Source organism: Calliphora vicina, chromosome 2 (assembly GCF_958450345.1).
Source record: "Calliphora vicina chromosome 2, idCalVici1.1, whole genome shotgun sequence".
Classification (NCBI taxonomy): Eukaryota; Metazoa; Arthropoda; class Insecta; order Diptera; family Calliphoridae; genus Calliphora; species Calliphora vicina.
Window position 1 is genome coordinate 26,637,187 of NC_088781.1, and position 25,206 is coordinate 26,662,392.

General features: G+C 29.6%; 1 protein-coding gene across 1 annotated transcript in view; it reads right to left on the reverse strand.

Annotated features, from left to right (window-relative positions):
• Positions 1–25,206, reverse strand: part of Gyc32E (Guanylyl cyclase at 32E) — a 157,614-nt gene that overhangs the window by 37,689 nt on the left and 94,719 nt on the right. The window contains exons 4-9 of the mRNA XM_065499909.1: positions 21,319–21,393; positions 21,010–21,117; positions 18,162–18,285; positions 6,613–6,762; positions 6,152–6,260; positions 2,053–2,137 (exon numbers count right to left, since the gene is read on the reverse strand). Of these exons, the coding sequence (XP_065355981.1) occupies positions 2,053–2,137; positions 6,152–6,260; positions 6,613–6,762; positions 18,162–18,285; positions 21,010–21,117; positions 21,319–21,393 (651 nt within the window). The remainder of the gene's footprint in view (positions 1–2,052; positions 2,138–6,151; positions 6,261–6,612; positions 6,763–18,161; positions 18,286–21,009; positions 21,118–21,318; positions 21,394–25,206) is intronic.

Consider the following 25,206-nt stretch of genomic DNA (forward strand, 5'->3'; position numbering starts at 1 on the left):
CAATGATGCGCCACTGATAGATCAAATCATATTTGCCAGGAGTACGGGTTAGTTTAGACGTAAATTGTATTGGAACTTAACTAAACTATCTTAAAAATGCGGGATTTTTTAAAATGTTTTAAACATTTGTACAATATGAATTAATTCAAAGTATTGAACATTGTTAGCTATGACCTTTTCCCATGCTTCCGGCAACATATGAATTCCGAGCCAAAAGAACTGCTCATATTTTGAGGCCATGAACTAATCAAGACAATTTCGAATACTCTGTTCCAAACTGAATCTTATCCCAGACAGATCATTCTGCAATGATCGAAACAAAGAGTAGTCGGACGGGGCATGGTCTGGACTATAAAGCGGGTGAAGCAAAATATCCCAACCACTTCATTCTAAATACATTTTAACGGGTATTGCAACATGTGGCCGAGCGTTGTCATGTTGGAATATTATGATTTCATGTCTGGTCTCATATCCTGGCCTGATTTTTCGGTTAATAATCGGTTGCGTTCGGTACAGATTCCATGTGATGGTACGGTCAGATTTCAGGACCCTTTTGGTTCCACCAAATATACAAAGTTATATTTGGCCTTAGTGTCGATTTGGCTGCTTGATTCGGTGCAAAAATGATTTTCTTTTATAGATTTCATGCATAATTTCGGACATCAAAATCGTATTTCAAGGTCTCTCGGCTTCAATTTGTATGGTACCCAATATCCCTGCTTTTGGATGAATACCGCTGCTTGAATAGCTCCCAATGATTTTGCAAGCTCTCGTTGAGCTTTACAACAATCTTCATGGAGTCTCGAATTCTTGGTCTTCAAACTTGTTTGGCTGGCCTGGACTATCTTTGTTTTCCGTGTCAAAATTACCTCTTCTGAACGGAACAAACAACCTCTCGCACGTTGAAACCGATAGAACATAATAACCATAAGCTTTGGTGAGCAATCGGTGAGGTTCAGTGGCACTCTTTTTCAAATTTAAGAAGTAAAGCAAAACTTCCCGCATATGGCGATTCGTTGGTACAAATTTCGAAAAAAGACTTTGTTGTTTATACTATGTGAGAATAAATGACAGATATGTATCCTTAAAAATGACATATAAGTTATTAAAAACAAAAACGGCGTTCAACTATTGTAAATTCCGTATACATCCAATAGTATCAATTAATTTCTCCTCCATGCTGCAAAACAAAAATTTTAAAACCAATTTGAATATTTTGCTGAATTTGTTTTGGTGAATTTATTATGTATTTCATAGAATATCACATTCAAAATTATTGGAATTTTAATAAAATTGTAGCTCTCCAGAGACGCGATTTCAGTAAAATTTAATTTTTAAATGGAAATAGAAATTTGAGCTGTTCAACTGAATTTTTTTTTTCATAGAAACTGAGTTGTGGGTACATTTCGCAAATGACAAAGGGTATTAAAAATTTGTTCCAGTCAAATTTGTATGCATATGAGTGTTATTACATGATTACATGTCAAACAAAAGATGACATATTTTGTGTTATTTTGTACATACAAATAACCTGCAGCACTTGGATTGAGTTGAGTGTTGATACAAGCCCTAGTTAGTTTACTATCTCTAGCATCCCATGTAACCTAGCGAGAAGACAATTGTCACTTAAGTGTCTCTTAGTAATCTAAAGTGTAGTCACTTTTAACGTTTATTTAGTACTGCACTTAGAAAGTAGTTATTTTACCCACCAGATGTAATCTATTGGACAGTTGTCGGAGGAAGGTTTGTTTACAAGCAATTGGTTATTACACTGTCTATGAGATGTTTTTTTAACATAATATTTGAGCAGTTTTAAGACAGTCTCACTTTAATCCAAATGGGTCGATTTACTTCCTGCTTAGGAAGTAACTAGTCATGTAACTAGTTGTCACTCTAAATGATATTAAAAATCACTGGTTCAGGACAGTCTTCTAGAACTACAGGGATCTGTCTGAGTATGAATGTGAGTGTGTAAATTTAAATTCATATATACTATATATATATACTAGTATATATGGGAGAGCATGTGTGTGATATAAAAAAGTTACTTACCGAAATGTTGTCAAATACACGTTCATGATATGGTACTAAAAACGGATGTTTACGAGCATATTCCTTTATTTTACTACATCTTTCCCTGTAAATTGTTAACATTAAAGAAAAGAAGACAAAAAACACATAAAAATGCGCATTAATAAAGCAAACATTTAAAAATTACCACCCCCCGCAGGAGGTTTTCTTGTTATACATAAAACATAACATTAAATTTTCAAATATTCATCTTTAATTATTAAATTTATTTTCTCTGGACACTAAAATTGTACTTGAAAGAAATCTGCACAGATATTAAATGATGTATGATAAATTTGATGTATCTATCTACATGTGTTTTATATTTACACTTTTAAATAAAATCATTGATTGATTACACTGTGCAACAAGACCAATAGAGTTTTAGATGTTTTTGATTTAACATTTGTTTGAAATTGTTTTGAATATATAATAGGGAAGATAAGAAGAATTTTGATAAAAAAAATAGTTTTTATTCCTTTAGTCTTCTGAAAAAAGTTGACCTAACTGAACTGAAAATTACTATTTTGCACGCCCAAAATAACCCTCCCTTATGATTTTTTATATACTATGTCGTTACTTAAAGCTTGACTAATACATTTCGCATTGTTTATTATTTACTAACAGCTACATTTCTGTCTTTGTTTATTTTTGAATCCGACGTCAAATTGTAGAAATGACATCTGGAATCTAGGATCATTCACCTCATTCACCTAGGATCATAAAACCTGTGGCATTATTTTTAAATTAAAAAAAATACCTGTTGTTAACATTGTTTATAAGTATGACAACATTAACTGTGAAGCTCTAGATGAACATTGTGGGAATAGAACATACGAATTTGTCTGTTAGATTATTCATGAGGTGCCTAGAAGATAGCATTGTGTATATAAATATTGTAGTAACAATTGTAACAAAGCTTGTTTATTAATGACATTTAAATTGGGTATTTTTTATGAAGTGGATATAAAGTTATTTTATTTTTTAACATAGTCTCCTTTGAGCTGATGATTTCATCTTTGGAGTCAAATCTCTTTCCGCCGGGACATTTCTTCGGGTTTGTAGACAAGAAATAATCACTAGTTGCTAAATTCAGAGAATAGGGCGGAAGTGGGAGCATTTCGTAGCCTAATAGAAACCCGATTGTGAGCAAACGCTACCGCCATCTTGCGGAAATCTTTCTCATACCCAAGTAATCATTCAAAATTGAAACCAAATGTGACTTCCACTATCTCTCGAACTTTCAATATCCAATCGGCCAACACCATATCGTGATTGTTTTCAATTATTTCGGGCGTAGAGCCCTCAACTGGGCGTCTAAAACGGAATTCAGTAAACCACTTTTTTTAACCATTGAACTTGATGGTGCACTGTATTTTATTTTGACAGGAATCAACTGACAGATGCTTTTTGATTTGTTTTCATATCAGATAATTTGCGGGTCATTTCATCATTATTAGAAAAATATATCGGACAGTTTTATCCGCTGATTCACAAAAAGTTCATCATGGATCAAAATCTTAAAGAAAAAACAAATATTTTCCCATAATCGTCTTGTATATATAAAAATGGAAGTGTGTATGTATGTTCCGTATGGACTCAAAAACGGTTGGATCGATTTTGATAAAATGTCCAGGGTATCTATTAAGTCAGATTTCTGATTTTTCTTTTGTGTTCGGAGGGGTGATTTATCTATATATATAAAAGTGAATGTGTGTTTATATGTATATATGTATATTTATTGATTTGAAGTCTATAGACGGCTAAACGGCTAACCAGATTTGCTTGAAATTTTGACTGTATGTTTTTCTATATCTGGAAGGAACAATAGGATATTTTGTGTTTTGAATTTTCAAGTGGGTGGTACCTCCCATACAAAGTTAATTTTAAATATCAAATATTTTGGAAACTATAATAGCTATAGTCCTCGAATTTTGCATGAATACCACCGTTTGTATAAATATTTTAGGCAAAAATGGGAGTAGAAGCCAAAGAGGGCGTGGCACCTCCCATATGATGATAATTAAAATCTATTATATGGGATACAATAAGAGATAGAGTCCATAAATTTTGCACGGTTATTCTATCATCAATATTAATAGTTAGGACAAGAATGGGCGGACTATCAATAGTGGGCGTGACACATCCCATACAAACTAAATACTAAAAATCATATCTATGTGTATAATTTTGATATGTAAAGCAATGAAACTTTGTATGAATTATATATTTAGGCCAAAAATGGGCAAACTAGCAAAAGTGGGCGTGGCACCTTCCATAGATATAATGACAAATTATATATAGGGAAAGCTATAGCAGCTATCAATATTAATTTTTAGTACAGAAGTGCGCGGACTACCAACAATATAAAGTAAATGTTAAAATTTGTATACATTTGAAACCCTTATATATGTATATATAAAAGTCAATGTGTGTTTGTTTGTATGTATGATTGTTTGCGTATTTGTAGTGGCACTCGACTTACAGTAAGGCAATTAATGAACAATCTAATCGTAGCGACCTCTAATCGGAGCTACCGAATTATAACTTCGGAAATGCCATTTGATTTTATTCGATTGCAGTTTCCTATTTGCTTAGTATTTTCAATGACAATTGATAAAGCTCAAGGTCAGTCTTTGCAAATTTGCGGACTAAATCTAGAAAATCCATGTTTTTCACATGAACAGAAACTAATTTCAGATAGACTAACCCCGATTTTCTCAATATCTGGTTATCATTTTTCGTAACGATAAACCTCCAATTAACATTTTTTTTTGTATGAGAACTGTCAGTTTATCGTCACGATAAAAATAACCAGAGATTGAGAAAATGGTGGTAAGTATATTGTAAATCTTTACAGTACTGGTAGCGAAGCACACCGGGTTTTAGCTAGTACACTATAAAGCTAATGACATAAGAAAACAAATTGCTGTCATTTCTTTTTTAAGGGCATAGCATGGCACTTAATCTGCTACAATTTTGTCATATGACCACCTCATCCGCCGTCATCTGGCTACAGATACTTAGTGTTTCGGGTGTGAAGTCAGATCAGGGGAGTCTGTGCTTTAGTTTTAGCGGTATTTTGGGGGGAGGTAAAAAAATAATTTTTGGAAACGTCATCAACTAACCTCTAATCCAAAGGGGATTGTATGGGTACTGTTAAACTTTATATAAAATCTGGTATACATGTTATAAAATAAATTTAACCAATTTTTTTTTGAAATTTTAAATTTAGGCTAATTGTTGAAATATCCCAAATCTGTGATTCCATGTACATATTCCAAATTATTCATATTATTTTGTTGTTAAGCCCGGACCAAATGTGAACTTAAGAGTCGAACCAAAGGAAATATTTTAAATTAAATATTAGAAAATAGGCTACGGTTATGTATCCGCCATTTTCAAATCGCTGCCCACGCTAACTATTAATAATTGCAACAATTACAATTTGAATTTTTATTACTCATTTAGCATTTATGAAAATCGAAACAAGTTTCTTAAATTTTTTGAAATTTCGTTTTAAAAAAATTTAGAAAATCAAAAATTTTAGACTTACTCTGTTTTTTTTTTTTGATGTCAAGTTATAATGGAAAAAATCATATTTTATATTTAAACAGCTATGGTCCAATGAAATAAAAAAAAAAAATTTTTAATTGGATTTGCTTTTCAACAATTATTTATTTTTTTGCTTATATTTTCAGCATTTGGTTTTAATATGACGGAAAACAATTTTAGACTTTATTACCTAAAATTGATAAAGTCCTGTAGAGGCGCCACCTTAATGCCCGTATTAACAAGAGCATTTGAAAACACTAAATCTACAATTTATATAATCACTGCTTCATTACAAATTACATCAATTGTTTCTATTGTTCTTAGAATTTTGCTAATCACATTTAATTTCAAGTGTTTCCAAGTAAATTACATTTCAATTTAAAGTTTGCCTAGTTTCAATAAATGTTTCTTTTTTGTTTGTTTGATTGATTTTGTTAAACCAATTATCAATTTCTCTAAGTGTAGCTTGGTGTTTGAATATAAATATTTGTCTCTTACATCATTTTCTGTTCACTTCTTCACTTACCGTATATTTGGATTTTGTGGATAAGACATGCTGATTTTTATAACAGAACGAAATGAGTTTTTGTCCAATGATTTGCTTTTCTCCTTGCGTATGTACGGATCCAAATAGTCTGTCAAAGATAAACAGAAAATCAAACAATATTACAATGGCAATAATGTTAAAAAAAACATGAAATCAAAATCCATTTGTAATCATTAAACATTGATTGAGAGCTGATAAAACAAAGTAGTAGTATATTTAAACGAGGATTGTGATGGAAATTGAATTTAGAAAAATGGAAATTTCGGGATATGTATACGAATTATCAAATTCAGAAGAGTAAAGTTACAAAAACTATGTTTTTTTATAGAAATTTCGTCCCTTTACAAATTAGCTAAACTGATTTCCTTTTAATATTTTCCTCATTTCACAACCCTCGCATAAAATAATGCTATACAATATTCCAGTAGCCCATCACTTACTTCTCTCCATTATATTTACACGTCTTTTGGAATCATAGATTTCATCATCAACCGATATGATAATATAGTCGCCATCCTGCAACAGCTTACGATTTTGCATGCAACGTACAAAGTCCACCATGGCAATGTGTTCGCCAATAAAAACATAAACTTTATATTTACATTTTCATACATCCATCGATTACAAACAAGAAATCCATCCATTCGAATAGAAACAGCAAATGGGTAGGGAAAGAAAAACAGAAAAGCAAGGATAAAGTATGTAAAATAAAGAAAAACAAAACTAAGGGAAATATTTTTTACAAAATCCACAAAGTTATACACAATTTCTATTGACATTTCCATACATATGATGAAATCCTAAAATGTTCGAAAAAACTACATAAATTCCGTTGAATTGTATATATTTTTGTGTTACGAAATGAAAAAAACCATATAGCGATATATTTTGTTATACCAAACTTTTGTTACTAATTATTCACTTCTTAAAGTTATGATCATTTATAATTTTAAAGAAAATTAAAAATTTGCTTTCAACTTTCAAGAGTTTTTTCATCAATTCTATACTCCCAAATGTTAAATTATAGCTTCTATCCAACATAAATTAGAACTACTAGACTTTGAACACTATTAAACAAAACTTTTTAATGTCGCGTTCAGGATCCATATATAACTTTCCGCCAAAAAGTATTAACACAATTTTAAACTAGAACTCATTATTGAAATATTTGCATTGGTTTTTTTACAACCTTTAGTGCGATTTAGCACGCGACATATTTTTACGTCACGTTTGTAATAAGGATAAGTTGAAGTAATTCAACAAAAGCTTGAGAATTCATGATGTACAGTGTGGCAGAATCAAAATATTTTTGAAATAAATCTGCCATTTCTAACTGGCTGTTCTGATTGGCAAGACATTTAAAATTGGACGGAATACTTGTGTTTAGATTCGTCGCAAAGGTATTATTATTATTATATATTATTATTTGTCAAAAACTCAAGTATCATAATACAATTTCATCGTCTAAACAAAATTTGTATTAGACTTTGGGGCCATTTACATTATGACTTTAAGTCATGACTAAAAATCATGTTTTATTTTTTGTACTAACAAATTGTGACATCTAAACAAAAGGCAAGTTTTCTGTTTTTCAAGACTTTTTTTGATATTTTGCTTTGAGCTCTTTTCTGATTGGTTGTTGATACGATTATATGCCAAAAAAAGGCAAACGTGGTTGACAAAAAAAGGCATCGTATAAATGCAAGGGGATTTTCGTAGGGGTTTTAAAAGAAAAACAAAAAAAAACGACATGACTTTAAATCAAAGTGTAAATGCCACCTTTCAAAAAATACGAATGATTTTTTTTTTAATTTACGGTAGGAACGATTCGTCAACAGTCGAATTTGTTACAAAATTAGTTTTTTAAAAATTTGTTTATTTTTTCATAAGTTTTTTATGTCAGAACTTCAAATATTCAAAGAAATTCGAAGACGAAAACAAAATTTCTTTTGTTACTGTAACGAATTGAATGAGCTAAAAGTTTTAGAAAAACATGGGCTAATAAATATTTAAATATTTTGTTGAAAAATAATCTTAGAATTCCCAAAATAGTAATTCTCCAAAATTTTTTGATTTTCCTCATATGCATCAATATTAAATATATGGGGGATTTCATGTCAAGTGAATCAACTTTTGAAATCAATGTCTTCCAATCAGGATGAAATTAGCACCAAGTTTAGTTCTATTGGATAATAATTCACAATTTTTCAACAAGATCGGTCAAGAATTCTCTGAGTTAGAGGGGGTCAAAAATTTACATTTTGGCCAAAGAGGTGTTTTATCTCATCCATGTAACTTATTACCTATTGTTCTTAGCAAAATGTGTCCCAAATAGTTTAGATAGCTATTTCTTCAATCTTTTAAAAACAAATTAAAAAATTTCACATATTTTTGCCGAAATAAAAAATTTTTTTGTCATTTTTTCCAAAATGGTCAATTTATTTAAAATTTACCATTTTCTTGAAGACCTTTTCGGCCGCTTAGTTGGATGCGAGTTAGATAAAGTATTTTATTTCGGAAAAAAATTTAAATAAATATGTATCCAAATTATTTGGGACACATTTTGCTAAGAACAATAAGTAATAAGTCACATGGATCAGAAAAAAACCTGCTTGGCCAAAATATCAAATTTTGACTCTCTCTAACTCAGAGAGTTCTTGACCGATCTTGTTGAAAAATTCTGTCTGAATTACTATCCAACAGAGCTAACTTGGTGCTAATTTCATCCCGATCGGAAGACATCGTTCTCAAAAGTTGTTCACTTGACATGAAATCCCCCATATATGTATTGGTGTTGTCACTCGAATAAAAATAATTCGAATAATAAAGGAAAAAATATATATTTTTTTTTCGAAGGAAAATAATTTTTCCGTATATAATTGTCGGTTAATCGTATACTCTACTAAATTTAGTATCAAGCTAAAATTTTAATAAATAACACTGTGTGTAATTTTTCCATATACGGACACCAGTACATGATAAAAGACCAAAAAAAGACCCGTTTTGCCCAAAGTCATGCACTTTTTATGGGCCCCCAAAGATTTGGGGCTTTGGTAACATTTTTGCAAAAAAAAAAGTGATAATTTTCTCAGGCTCATATCTTGTAAACAGTTCGGAATTTTGATTTACTCTCTGATTTTGATTTACTCTCAATGTTGTAGCCCTTGTCGTAAAGAAAAAAATTAACAAATTGCATTTATTTTTCATACATTTTCGAATCAATACACTGATTTTGAAACTCTTCGGAAAATAGTTTTTAAACTTTTTATATGATAATCACTGTTCTTAAATAATGTTTGAGAATTTTTTCTAAAGCATGTTAAAATTGTTTTCCGGCTGTGTTTCCAATAATACTTTCTTCCCTGTTTTTTATTATACCCTACACCACCATAGTGGGGAGGGTATTATGCGTTTGTGTAGATGTTTATAAAGCCTAAAAATATTAGTCTAACACCCACCTTAAAGTATACCGATCGAATAATTTTCTAAGTCGATTAAACGATGTCCGTCCGTCAGGTTGGCTGGCTGGCTGTCCATGTAAACCTTATGCGCAGAGTACAGTTCGCAATTTTGAAGATATTTCGATCAAATTTGGTACATATTATTTTTTTCGGCCCAAGGACCAAGCCTATTGAAACTGGCTGAAATCGGTCCATTATTTCACTTAGCCCCCATACAAATGTCCTTCCGAAATTGGACTTTATCGGTCATAAATGTTTAATTTATAAATGTATCTCCACAAATTGCGCTCCAAATAAGTTTTATGTATACAAAATTCATGTCACCAAATTTTGTTACGATCTGTCCATTATTAGTCATAGCTCCCATATAGACCCGCTTCCGAAAATCACTTTAACGTAGTAAATTCTCATATAGACATAGATCACACGACCTAATTTCATGGTGATCGGTCCATAATTGGTCATAGCCCCCATATAAGGCCCACTTCCGAAAATCACTCATAAATATAAATTAATGAAATTTTAAAAGAAAAATGTTTTTGCTTTTTACTTAGTGTAGGATATTATATGGTCGGTCTTGACCGACCATACTTTCTTACTTGTTTTTATTTGATAAAATTATATTCGAAAATTGACAACCCTAACATGTAAATACATACATATATGCAATATTTATAATGTAAGTATTTTAAAATATGCACATGATTGCTATAAAGAGATTTTCTTTTTAAAACTATATTTATGTGGGCATTTTCCTATGTCAGTTATTTTTTAAAGTTAAACATATTTATTTATAATTTACGTCAAATAGCAAATATTCATTATTTAATATGTACTACATATACATATATTTTATAAAAAAAGTGTTCGATTGCCAAAATCAATAACTTTATGTTTTTTTCGACAAACGAGTAACCCAATTTCAGTTGGGCGTTTTGTCAATTTATTTAAAATTTTATAAAAATTAATAATATGAATTAGATTATTTGTTTTATAAAACAAAATCACAATTTGTTAAAGTTTTTATTATTTATAGTAATTCAATACATAACAAAATATTTTAAGTACCTTGCTGACACCATCATTTCACTCTAATTTTGCCACAATAAATAAATTCAAATTTTTCAAAATTCAACTCTCGCATGCAATTATTAACTCTTTTGTTAATAACGTATACATTTAGAACACAACTCTAAATGCAACGTAAAATTGTAATTTATGCAGTCAAACAATACACATAGCAGCAAGTACAATGGTCTAAATTACATGTCAATCAAATTATTTACCTAGTAGATTGAGGAGCATAAATATCAAATGTATTAGAATCATAATAAGGGTACATATTAGGGTAGCTACACATTAGGGTTTTCGAAAAACCAAATGTTGAAAACTTGTACTAATTGGAATAATATTTGCAGGTTGCACATATTCTATATATTGTTATGAATTTGCACTAGCAATTTGAATTTAACGGTCGGTAGCAACTGCCAGCAACATTCATCGTGTTTATAAACATTTCCATCAGTAGAAGCTTCTACTTATCAACAATGTTGATAGCATGCGGTTGTTAGCATTGTTTGAAAGTATGGCAGAATTTATTGTTTAAACATTAACTTCGAAAGCTCTATAATTCGAATAAAGTAGTTGTCCGTTAAGAGCATTGTAGAATGTTCACGAGAGATAGCGTATGTATAAATAGTGACATAGATTGCAGTCGTTAGTTAGTTCATGATAGACGCTGTGTAAATAAACATCATTTGAGTGCCTTAAAGTATGCTGTATTTTCCAGTAAATTTTGTACATTATAAACGTCTGCGAATTTAGAAACTTGTATAAAAACACTGAGTGACTACTATTTAATTCCGTTGTTGTTGTACATTTTAAGTAAATAAAGAGTTGTTAAAATTTTTAAACTACTAAACGGCTTTTATTTGTAATTAAAAGTATATGGTTTATTTTAAGGAAATAAGCCAAACGTTTTAAAAAAGGTTAATAACATTACTGGCTGATTCAACATCACTCGGCTCATCCGCCAAAATGTAGAGACATGAAATTTTTTCTATAAATTCCCATCTCCTTATACAGATCCACTAAGAAGGGATATTTTAAAATTCGAATGTTTAGGGTGTAAAAACGGTTACATGTGGTAATTATATATCTTCTATACTAATACAGATACCAAAAACATTTAAAATGCATCTTTATCTACTTAAAAAATTAACAGACAGATGCTTTTTTAAAATTGGAAACCTTTGAGGAGAAAACGGGTAAAATGTTTTGGTACATTTTTGGCAGTATATTTTAAAACAATAAAAATATAAATATGTATAAAACAATATAATACCCTACACTAAGTAAATGAGAAAAAACATTATTCTTTTAAAAATATGAATAATTTATATTCGTGAGTGATTTTCGGAAGTGAGCCTTATATGGGAGCTATGACTAATTATGTACCGATCACCATGAAATTAGGTCGTGTGATTTATGTCTACATGAAAGTCATTTATGTTGTATGTATACCAACATTTTTAAGAGATTTATGCACGTTAAAGTGATTTTCGGAAGCGGGTCTATATGCGAGCTATGAGTAATTTCGGACCGACCGTAACAAAATTTGGTGACATGAATTGTGTGTATATAAAACTTATTCGGAGCTATACATGTATAAATTAAATATTTATGACCGACAAAGTTCAATTTCGGAAGGACATTTGTATGGGTGCTAGGTGAAATAATGGACCAATTTCAGCCAGTTTCAATAGGCTCCATCCTTGGGCCGAAAAAATTATACGTACCAAATTTTATCCAAATATCTTCAAAAGGTCGCGACCTGTACTCTGCGCACAAGGTTTACATGAACAGCCAGCCAGCCAGACGGACCGACGGGCATCGTTTAATCGACTCAGAAAGTGATTCTAAGTCCATCGGTATACTTTAAGGTTGGTGTTAGACTAATATTTTTGGGCGTTACAAACATCTGCACAAGCGCATAATACCCTCCCCACTATGGTGGTGTAGGGTATAAAAATGCCAAATATAAATTTGGTATTGGGACGCGCTTTTTGTTAGAACGCGGTTTTTGTTTTTAATAATATATATGTCAGTTTGAAGGGCACATATCTGCCATTAATGCTCACTTAGTTATTGAACATTATAGTGTAAACAACAACGTTTTTTTTTTGTTCGGAGAAAATATTCCATGAAGATTATTGTAAAACTCAACAAGAGCTTGCCAAATCATTGGGAGCTTCTCAAGCAGCAATTTCAGAACGGTTGCAAACAGCAGGATTCATTCAAAAGCAGGAAACGGGTATCATACGAATTAAAGCCGAGACACTTTAAAAGACGATTATGCGTATCCGAAATGATGCTTCAACACTATAAAAGAAAATAATTTTTGCACCGATTCATTACTTGCGTTGAAAAATGGTTCCAGCCATATATCCAAATCGACACCAGAGCCAAAAATCCATAGCGCTAATGAAATTCTTTGTATTTGGTGGTAGCAGAATGATCCTATATATTATGAGCTGCTGAAATCTGGCCAGAACATTACAGGGAAACTGAACACAGCTGATTCGTTTGAAGCGAGCATTGGCCGAAAAACGTTCAGAATAGGCGGCCAGACATGAAACTGTAATATTCCATAATGACAACACTCGGTCATATGTTACAATACCTATCAAAAGCTATTTATAATGAAGTGGTTGTGAAGTTTTGCCTCACCCGCTTTATAGTCCAGATAGTGCACCGTCAAACTACTATTTATTTCCATCGATATAGAACGCTCTCTATGGAATACGCTTCATTTTGGAATAGAGTATCTGAATTTGGCTTGTGTCTTTCTTGGCCTTAAAAATTATCACTTCCTATGTTGACAGAAAGATGGAAAAATGTCAAAGCTAACAATGGTTAATAATTAGAGTAAATTTTTGTTGTATAAATGTTAAAAAAACTAAATTTTTTTAAAAAATCCTATATTTTTAAGTTAATACTTTTTGGAAATTCGAACCCCTTAAGGATTTTTTCTTCAGCACATGACAACAGATTTGATACTCGTTTTGAGGTAAAAAGAAAATTGTTACTGTTGTGACACTGTATGAATTCAGAACTTTTAAATTCTAATCGTAGTTTTTGATGTTTCTATAGTAATGAAAGTGGAAACATTAACTGCTACTTTTCTAAATCTCTAATACAATGAACTAATAAATATGAATTTGGAAAATGTTATGTTGAGTTCCTTCATCGAAACATTAAGTTAGATGATATATAGTTTTTATTTTTATACCCTACACCACCATAGTGGGGAGGTTATATTGGGTTAATGATGATGTTTGTAACATGCCAAATTTGTAACATGCCAAAATATTGTCCCCACCTTAAAGTATATCAATCTGCTCAGGATCACTTTCTGAGTCGATTTCCGTCCGTCCATATAAACCTTGTAATCAAATTACAAGACTCAATTTGAAAGATAATTCGACAAAATTTGATACATGTACTTCTATTAGTCATAGCTCCCATATAATGCCCACTTCCGAAAATCATTTAAATGAGTGTAGATTTCTTAAAAATGTTGGTGTTCAAATACAATTCAACACAAATAATTTTATTGCAATTGGTTCGTAATTAGATTGGTGTAGGGTATCATATGATTGGGCTTCACCGACTATACTTTCTTACTTGTTTAATGGTACATTTATGTTTTTATATTAAAACGAATTTAGAAAAAATTAGACAAATGTAGACCTGAAAGACGATTGAACCGAGGCATGTGTGGGTAATTTTGTTACTATTGTAACTTAATGTAATTATATTTTATATTTAAACATCTATGGGTATTTGAAACAAAAAACCAGGTTTTAGTTTGATTTTTTTTAACATTTTATTTTTTAAAATTTTGTTGAAAATTTAACCAAAACAGAAAACTTCAAATAAGTTGTGTAACCACTAAACGTTATCAGTTTTTGCTAAAATTTTCAGCATTGTAATATAGTAACTATTTTCAGGGAATTTTCAGCATTTAAATGAAAAATTTAACAAAATCTAAGTAGTTTTTTCAGGAAATTCATTAAATATTAATATTACTATGTTTATATTACTAAATACTTGTGTACATAAAATATTTGATTAAATTTTTAAAAACTATGTTTGTATTTTTACACTGTAACAAATTTTATTAGGTTGTTCAAGCGTATTTGAACATGTTTATTCTTTCATATCTAATTGTATCTTAATTATTAAACCATCATGCCATATTTTATCAAACGCTTGAGAAATGTCGATGAAGACAACAGAACAATATTTATTTTCTTCAAACAATTTTCTTACAACTAATCTCTTACAACAGATCACAACAGGGGTGTTGTTGAATTTAAGCTGGGGGACCTCATGAGCCCCCAGGAGTCCTCAAAATAGGACTCGGATATGTTAAATTTTTAAAACGATCCTATTCCTTAGTTTGTGTTCCGAAATCTCCTCATCGAGCACTACTAAAAACCTCGTCGTAACTATCAATTTTCTCTTTTGAAAATTAAATGTTCAACATTTTTACCCTCCCTACCCCAGTTTTTTTTTTTTAAAAAAGGGTTCAAATATTTCCCGAAGAATTGTTTCAAAATCATTGTTGACTCCAAAGTGCTGTGGCTTAATTGGTTAGCGCGTTTGATCATTAAGCATGATTTGGTATTTGTGGCCTGGGTTCGATTCCCAGCCGCTGCCAATCAACAACATCAGTTTATAATAATTATTAGTTTACTAATAACTAATATTTATCACAGCTCCTTCCTTCGGTGGTATAACACTAAAACGTCACCGAAGTAAAATAATTAAATAAAGGTTGTTGGCTTGACTAAGGCGCCATCTCACCACAAGGGGCGCTGCAACCTGCACTAATAACAAACATAACGCGCAATTGCAGAGTTGTCAATTAAAAGCTTTTCTCCTCCTTTCACCACCTTTTCCTCTACACTCTATCCCCTTTCCAAAGAAAGTAACACATTCAATATAGGCATATTAATTGCCTGAGTGTTACTTCTCTTTTTAAAAAAAAAAAATTTTAATTTAAAAAATCGCAATTTTTTTGGGAAAAAATACTTTTTTTCATTTTTTGTTATCTAAAAAATTTCTAAGAAGATTTGTAAGAAATTTATACCTTTTGAAAATATTTTAAATGAAAAAAAAAATTATTAAAATTGTTGATACCCGAGGATCAGGTCCATCTAAAAAAACATTTTTTATATGAAATTCTACTTCAGGGCTAAAATTCTTAAATCGCATATACGATATAAAAATATAGTAACCCATTTTAGATGGCCAAATATGTTCCTAATTATTTTGTAAAGGGTTCCGATAACCCCACCCCTAGTATAGATATTATAGACAAAAAAGGAAAAAATCACATTTTTGGGATTTTTCAAAACTTTTTTTGGGAATTGCGGGATTTCTTATAACAAATTACAAAATTTGTTTTTATTTTTGCATTTTCAATAGAAAAATCTATGCAACTGTAAAATTTCATTAAAAAAAAAAATATTCTTAAATAAAAATTTATGTATTTTCAATTTAGAAAATTTGTCTCTTGTCAAAAACTCAATAAAAAGCATTTTTTATCATATCTTTTCAAAAATCTTTTAATTGAATTTTTGAAAAATATAAATATTCCCTATCCATTGATATAACATGTGTCTATCATATGTTTTTTACGTGTTAAATTAATTAAGGAAAACTTAAAATCTGGCAGAGAATTTACCTTTGAAAACTTCCTCTTTGCGCATGTAAAATGTCATTCAAATCGGACTACACGTTTACAAGATTTATTTCCCTCTTTTTATACCCTACACCACCATTGTGGGGATATTGGATTTGTGCAGATGTTTGTAACGTGCTAAAGAAATATTATCCCACTTTAAAGTATATCGATCGGCCCCGAATCACTTTCTGAGTCGATTAATCGATGTCCGTCCATTCGTCTGGTTGGCTGTATTGCCTATAAGTCTATTGATACTGGCTGAAATCGGTCCATTATTTCAAATTGGATTTTACCGGAATTGGATCCAACTCCGTATCTATTGCTTTACAGATTTCAAAGAAATCTTACTAGTAGTTTAGATGTTATATATTTATAACCATATTGAACCGATTTTGTTGATTTTAAATACAAAATACTTAAGACAATTGTAAACATTTTCGTGTAAACATAAATAGTTTCGGTCATAGTTAATTATTATATCACATTTGAAATGTTCAACTTTGGCCCACTGTAGCGCCGTCTATGCTAAAAAGTTTAGCTCCAAGGGCAATATATTTTGAAAACATAACTCTTCATCTATCGATGTTTTAAATATCAAAAGAATTTTGCCAATAGTTTAGATATTACATATTTATTACCATTTATATAGCATACCCAATATTTTTAAGAGGATGTATCATAGTTTGGTCTATAACTTTTTTTTTGTCAAACTGATTTTGCTGATTTTCAATAGCAAACTGTTTAGGTCAATGATAAATATTTTTGTGGGAAAATAATTAATTTCGGTTGTGAATTTAAGACGTAAGCGTGTTTTACACACACAGACCGAGATAGTTAATTTTTCACTTTTTTAAACTCTATTTTCAATAATTTACTGCCAGCTTTTGTTTCAGCGTATGTTTTAGCATATTTAAAATTTAGTTAGAATTATGAAAGAGAATTTATTATTTTTGTTTTTGTGAAGAAATATTTGCATGTTTCTGGCCTTCATACAGACATGTGCATATGAATATCCTGTAGTATGGGAGCTTCCTGTTAGTAATATGGTATTAGAAATAAAATGTGTTTACAATAAATTACATGTTAATAATAATAAAAAGGGGGAGGTACAGCGAAACAAAGTTTAATAAAATCTGGCTCTGTTAGGATATATCGAATTTTTAAGACTTCAGAGAGCTTTTGAAAACTTTGGAAATGAGCAAACATGCTAAACCAAAGTGTTTAGAAAATTATTAATATTTTGATGGTGGTAAATCTAATAAAACTGTATATATATTTTGGCAGATACTGACATTCCCAAGTACCCAAACATTAACCCTCTAACCGGCCAATTTTATATCGAGGTAAAATAATATACCAGGTTATTGTTTGAAAAAAAAAGAAATAAGTTGGAATAAAAACCAACAAAAGACAAGTGCACGTTCTTGATTATCACAATAAGTAAATTGTTTGTCTCTTTACACATATTTACCGTTATAACGGGAAAAATAACCAAATAAAGCAGCATTACATACATTTAACATACCCGCCTAAAGGCAGTCTTGCCGATTAGAGGGTTAAGAGTTCTCAAGTATTTTTATAAAAACAATCTTTCCCTATTTTTTTTTTATATAATTACATACATATGTATTTCCTGATAATTTTCTTTTTTGTCTTCATAACCACAATTGAAATTTAATTAATTAAAATATGTAATTAAGTTTGTTTATTTAAAATATTTCTTAATAAAATATTTAAAATATTTAACCATCAATGTCAACCGCCATCAACTTACTGCGTGTCGTTGTATAGGTTTCATCAATAATCTTTTGCATTTTGATTAAGGTCTTTTCGGTGGGTATGTAATCGGAAATTTCCTTGAAATGTGTTATAGTAAAATTTTCAGCCTCCGCCAATTCCTGTTAAAATAAAAAGGGAAAAGATAAACAGGTGAAGAATAAAAAAAAGAATTTATAACATTAATTAATACGAAGCTAAAGAAACAATAAATAAAATAAATAAGAAAAATACAAATAAAAATATTTTGTCAGACATATTTATCTGTAAAAATATAGCTTTTGCCAGACAAGCAACATTAATTAATTGCACTTGAGTTTCATGCAACATTTGTTGCCCTAAACGACAACCATTTTTAAGGCTGTTTTTTTGTGTTTTCTTTTGTCATGTGCTGCTAAAAAAAGTTGATGTACTTTTTAAATTAACTTTTTATTTATAGCCTTTTGAAATTCATATACCAGGGACGAAAGGTTAAAAACTAAATTGTTTTTGAATTATTAAACTTAGTAAGTTTAAGTGAAATGGAAAAGGTTTCCTTATAATTTCAAAAGGTTTCAGGATATTTGTTATATATACCTGGAAATCTACTAAATTTTCTTCGAATTTAGGAGCACTACTGGTTAAGTGTCTTAGGAGGATGTTAAATGAAGTGACTACAGCCTTGAGACACTAAAGTGAAAATTGACTTTATGATAGAATAATCCGATTAACTTCTCTTGGCATTACAATGAGCAAATATGAGTCAAATGAAGCAAAAACAAATAAAAATTAAAAAAAATGATTTTTGCAAATTTTTCTTGCTTTCCCAGATTTGTCAGTAATTAAATTCCAATCGAATTTTAAGTTAAAAATCACTTCAAAGAAGTTTGTAGTTCTTGATTTTATTTGTTGCAAATCATTCTTTCATGATCATTATTAAACATTTTAAAATCTCCAACAGTTTTAAAGAAAATTGCAAATTTGTAAAATTGTTCATAGGTGCGTATGATTAATATTAATTTAAACTATTTCTATATAAACTCAATTTTCAGTGGGAAAAAATTTAAATAGAGTTATGTAATGTTCTACGAATATGTTAAAAACAAATTAAGGAATATTATCAGAGGATTTGTTAAACATTTGCAAAACAATTTTAAAAGCTTATTAACTGTCTTTTGAAAAATTTTAGTGGAACCCAATAAATATGTCTGTGAGATACTATATTGACAACTAATTTCCAGTTAGATAACTTGGCATGTATTAAGGCTTATCTGCATTACAGAAAATAAATATGGGTCAAATGAAGAAAAAATATTCTGTTGTTTAAAACAATTAATACACAAATCATTTTAACAATTTTTTCTTGCACTCCCTGCTCTGTTACTAGTTAAATTCCAATCTAATTTTAAGTTATAAATCACACAAAGGCATATTCATACTTAAACCTTCTTAAAAATGTTAAAATCTCTAACAGTTTTAAAGAAAATTGCAAATTCGTAAAATTGTTCATAGGTGCGTATGATTAATATTAATTTAAACTATTTTTATATAAACTCAATTTTCAGTGGGAAACAATTTAAATAGAGCTATGTACTGTTCTACGAATATGTTAAAAACAAATTAAGGAATATTATCAGTGGATTTGTTTAATATTAACGAACATATTTTAAAAGTTTATTAACTATCTTTTTAAAAATTTTAGTGAAACATAATAAATATGTCAGTCGGACACTAAAGTGACCACTGACTTTAAGTTAGATTACTTGGCATGAATTAAGGCTTATATCTGCATTACAAAGATCATATGTGGGTAAAATGAACAACAAAAATATTCTGTTGTTTAAGAAATTTAATACACAAATAATTTTATACTTTTTTCTTGTACTCCCAGCTCTGTTAATAGTTAAATTCCAAGCTAATTTTAAGTTTTAAATCTCATCAAAGAATTTAGTCATTCTTGAACCTCTTTAAAAAGGTTTAAATCTCCCACTGTTTTAGAGATAATTGGAAAGAGGTAAAACTGTTCATAGGTACGTATGATTGATATTAATTTAAACTAATTTCATAAAAGCTCAATTTTCAAGTGGAACTAAATTAATTAAAGCAATGGAATGTTCTACTTAAATGTTAAAAACAAATTAAAGAATCAATGGATGTGCTTAACATTTACAAAACAGTTTTAAGAACCTATGAACGATTTTTTCATACATTTTAGATTATCCCAATAATTTTGTCTGTGAGACTCAAAAACTGACCAATTCACATCTCTTTGCATTACAAAGATCACTTATGGGTCAAATGTTGAAAAAATATATACATATTTTGTTGTTTAACAAATCCATTTTTTTTTCTTGCACTCCCAGCTCCGTTAGTAGTTAAATTCCAATGTTATTATAAGTTGCAAATCACTTAAAAGACTTTAGTTATTCTTAAACTTTATCAAATATTTAAAAATCGCAAACAGTTTTAAAGAAATTTTAAAATTTGTAAAATTGTTCCTAGGTGCGTATGATTAATTCCAACTAATTTTGTAAAAACGTAATTTTCACCAGAAACCAAAATAAATAGAGCAATGAAATGTTCTATAAATATGTTAAAAACAAATTAAGAAATATTTTTACAAGATTTATTTCAAAGTTACCAAATAATTTTAAAAACTTATGAATTATTTTTGAAGAATTAAAAAAAATTATTTTCAAAATTAACATTTATATTGTAAACAAACAATACTAGTAAATTGAGTAGTTCGAACCGAATAAATGACATATAAAAAGGATACATTAACTACTTGTAAAACTGCTGGGATATGCACAAGGTATTCGCTTACTTATACATGCATCAATAATTTGTTTTGTTGAGTTTCTTACCTGAATGGCTCTGGCAACTTCTGAACCCCATACTGGCTTTGAGCTCACCACGATGGCAAATTTTTGCCAGTGAAATGCACTCAAAAGACTTATGACACTTTTTGAAACCTTAAGGGAGAAAGTAAACAATAACAAAGGCTTATAGTATTTATATTTTCTTTTCATTTCATTTAAAATCAGAAAAACTAAAGTCTGTTAAAGTAATGTCAAGAAAATACTTCAAATTAAATTTTCCTTTTTTTTTGCAATAAATAAATATTTGTCTATGAGATTTTCCATGCCATTTCAATTATTTTACTAAGAACTTACCTTGGAGGCTGGCGCCAACGTTCTGGCAAACGTATGAAATGTCTCCTTATTCGAGACAATTGAATCTGAGCATTTCTGTGAATTATAAAAATAAAATTTGGTATTATTTATGCTTACAATCAATACAAATCTAGGATATTTTTGTATAATATGATTGATGAAGTGTGAAAGTGTTTTAGATATGTGTATTTATATATAGTATATGTGAATATATTTAATATATTTGATATTAATTTAATATTACTTAGTTATTTCCTAAAGGCACAAACAATCATAAACTTGGTATATTTATAGATAAGTGTGTTTAAGTGTGTCTACACACAAGACAGGATAATGTGTTTATATTATTGTACGGTCCATACCCAGCTGGTCATGTCTAGAAGACATTCTTATAGATGGATACATAATAATACAAAGTGTGTCCAAGTGTGGTGGTCTAAAATAGTGACAATATCGCTCAATTTGTCGTTGACTCAGAAGACGAAAATATTTATGGTTAATAAATTAAAACATGACAAGACATTTGTTGTCGATTAGATGTATCAACTTTCATTTTGCCGTTAACGAAATTTGAAAATCTCCAACAGTTTTAAAGAAAATTGGAAATTTGTAAAATTTTTCATAGGTGCGTATGATTGATATTAATTTAATCGAATTTCATAAAAATTCATTTTCAAAGGGAACCAAGTTAAATTGACCAATGGAATGTTCTACAAAAATATTAAAAACAAATTAAGGCATATCACTAGAAGATTTGTTTAACTTTTATGAGACAATTTTAAAAGTTTATGAAAGTTTTTGTGAAATTGTTTAATTAAACCTAAAAAAATATTTTCAAAATAAATATTTATCAATATAATTAGGAAAATGACAAGTCATTCGTCATCGATTGGATTTAACTACATTCAGTTTTTTGTCGTTCATATTGTCGTTAAAGATAACTTAACATAATCAAGATTATGTCGCTGATTTTGTAGCCGAACAAGATATAGTCCTGATTGCGTTTGAAGCGACATAATCTTGAAAGTTGTCTATGATTTGGCCAAATGTGAAATGCTGTACTAAAGACAAAAATAACATGAAAAGGGCAATTAGATATCGGTCTTGTTTTGATATTAATAGGATTTAATAGAAGGCAACATTCAGGTCTTTGTTGCTCATGTTGTCGTTAGTGAAGATTTCTTTTACATTTTCGTTAAAGACAACTTACAAATCATTAAATGTCTTTTAAGATTCTTTTGACAACGGGATTTGTATGTAGTTTTCATTCCATACCAATCGTAATCAAGAGGCTTACTCTTAGTTGGGTCTGAAACAACATAATCTTGAAAGTTGTCAATTACGATTGTTCATTCTACTAGACATCAAGATTACATCTATATTTTTTTTCCTATCTGCTTTATAAAGGATAAAGTAGTTTATTTTAAATCATGTCACTAACAGAGTTTGAAAAAACACAAAACTTTAGGACATTGTCACTCAGCTTGTTATCAATACAGATGATAGAGTTTATATCTAAGATTTTGTTCCTCATCTGAACGCCATCAAGTTTTACTCAAGTCATCATAAAAAAACTAGGTAATTAATCTTAAATAAAATACATAATACACACATAAGCGACATAGTCGTGGCGCTTTTGTTTTGTCAATTGGATTTGATACAACACAACTAACAGACATTTGACACTCATCTTATTTCTAGCGTAGAATTATTTCTCATTGTAGATTAATTTAAATTCGAAAATCCTCTAAATCATTGTAGACTGCGTTATCTACGACGATTTGGTCAATTGGGTATGAATGTAAGCTGATGAAAACCACTCTCAAGAGCATGTCGCTTAACTTGTCGTCGACAGAGTTTAATAGTCGCTCTCATAATTTTGAATGTTGCCTCCTTTCGACATTTGTTCATGATAAAATCTTAAATATTTCTGAAATACAAATAGAAATTTCTGAAATACAAATGGAAATGGTGTAAAACCTTTTTTTGTGTCTCCTGTAAAATTTGTAAAAATTGACTTATTACGTTTGTTCACTAATCTAACTACATATTTTTATACCCTTCACCTTCGTGAGAAGGGTATATATAAGTTTGTCATTCCGTTTGTAATTTCTACATTTTTCATTTCCGACCCTATAAAGTATATATATTCTGGATCCTTATAGATAGCGGAGTCGATTAAGCCATGTCCGTCTGTCTGTCTGTCTGTCTGTCTGTCTGTCTGTCTGTCTGTCTGTCTGTCTGTCTGTCTGTCTGTCTGTCTGTCTGTCTGTCTGTCTGTCCGTCTGTCTGTCTGTCTGTCTGTCTGTTGAAATCAGTTTTCTGAAGACCCCAGATATCTTCGGGATCCAAATCTTCAATAATTCTGTCAGACATGCTTTCGAGAATTTTGCTATTTAAAATCAGCAAAATCGGTCCACAAATGGCTGAGATATGAGGAAAAAACCAAGACAACCTCGATTTTTGACCTATTTTTTTACCTATATCTGGATTACTAAGACATTAATATAGACAATATGGATATCTAATGATAGATATTTCAAAGACATTTGCAACGACGTATATAAGACCATAGAAAGTTGGACCTACAATGGGTCAAAATCGGGAAAAAAAATTTTGAACCAGATTTTTTTTTTAAAAAAAAAAAAATTAAAAAACAAAAAAAAAATTTTTTAAAATTTAAAAAAAAAAATTTTAAAATTTAAAAAAAAAAAATTTTTAAATTTAAAAAAAAAAAAAAATAAATAACAAACAAAAAAAATTTTTTTTTCCAAAAAATTCAAAAAACAACTGTAAAAAAAATTAAATTTTGTTTACCTAAAAATATTTAAAATTTTGAAGTATAATTTGGTGAAGGGTATTTAAGATTCGGCACAGCCGAATATAGCACTATTACTTGTTAATTTTAGTATTGACATACAGACAATATTTCGGCTTAGATTTTACCATTTAAAAAAATTAATTTAATGAATAATATTTTAAAAATTCTATTTCCTAAAGCAATTTTATTTTAAAAAGTAACATTTTGTTAATGAATTATGTATGTAGCTAAGTCAACGTTAAATTTCCACGAAATCTAATTATGAAATATTTCAAAATGCCTGTGTAAATGTTTCTATAGTTATACAAATATATTTTTGTTTAAAGTAACTAACAACTAAGTATGTACATAAATTACACTAGTTTACAAGGTTTTTGAATATGATTTCAACTTTATAAGAATTTGTTATTTAACGCCGACTTCAGGAAAATATACTTTTTGGTCTCTCCGCTTTAATTTGCAATGTACCAAATTTCCCTGCTTTTGGAAGAATCCTGCTGCTTGCAAACGCTGCTTGAATATCTGCCAATGACTTAGCAAGCTCTAGTTGAGTTTAACTACATTATTTATGGAGTAATGCCTCCATTCATTCATGGTCCTTAAACTTTTTTTTAAATTTCTTATAATTTTTCAAACTTTAAAAACGTAAACGATCTTTATAAATTTGAAAAATTATAAGAAATTTTTTAATGAGCTTTCGAATCCAAAAAAATAAATATTTCTGTGGTCGTATGGAAAAACTAATTAACTCCACTTTTTGAAATAACACCAAAAATAGAAAGTGCGCTTCATTCATATACACTGGTGCATATTCCTATACGCACATTACTTTTTTTTAAATGATTGTAAAAATTAAACATGAAAATATTTAGGGGGCTACACATTTGTTTATTAAATTAGTTAAGACTTCACTTGAAATATTGTTTACAAAAAATATTCATTTGTACTTTATTCATTTTTAAGTGTATTTTCCTATAAACGCACTTTAATTTATGGGCCACTGTAGCATTATTAATAATTTGTGGACGATCCTTTGTTACGGATTGTTTCAAAAATACGGTCTGGCA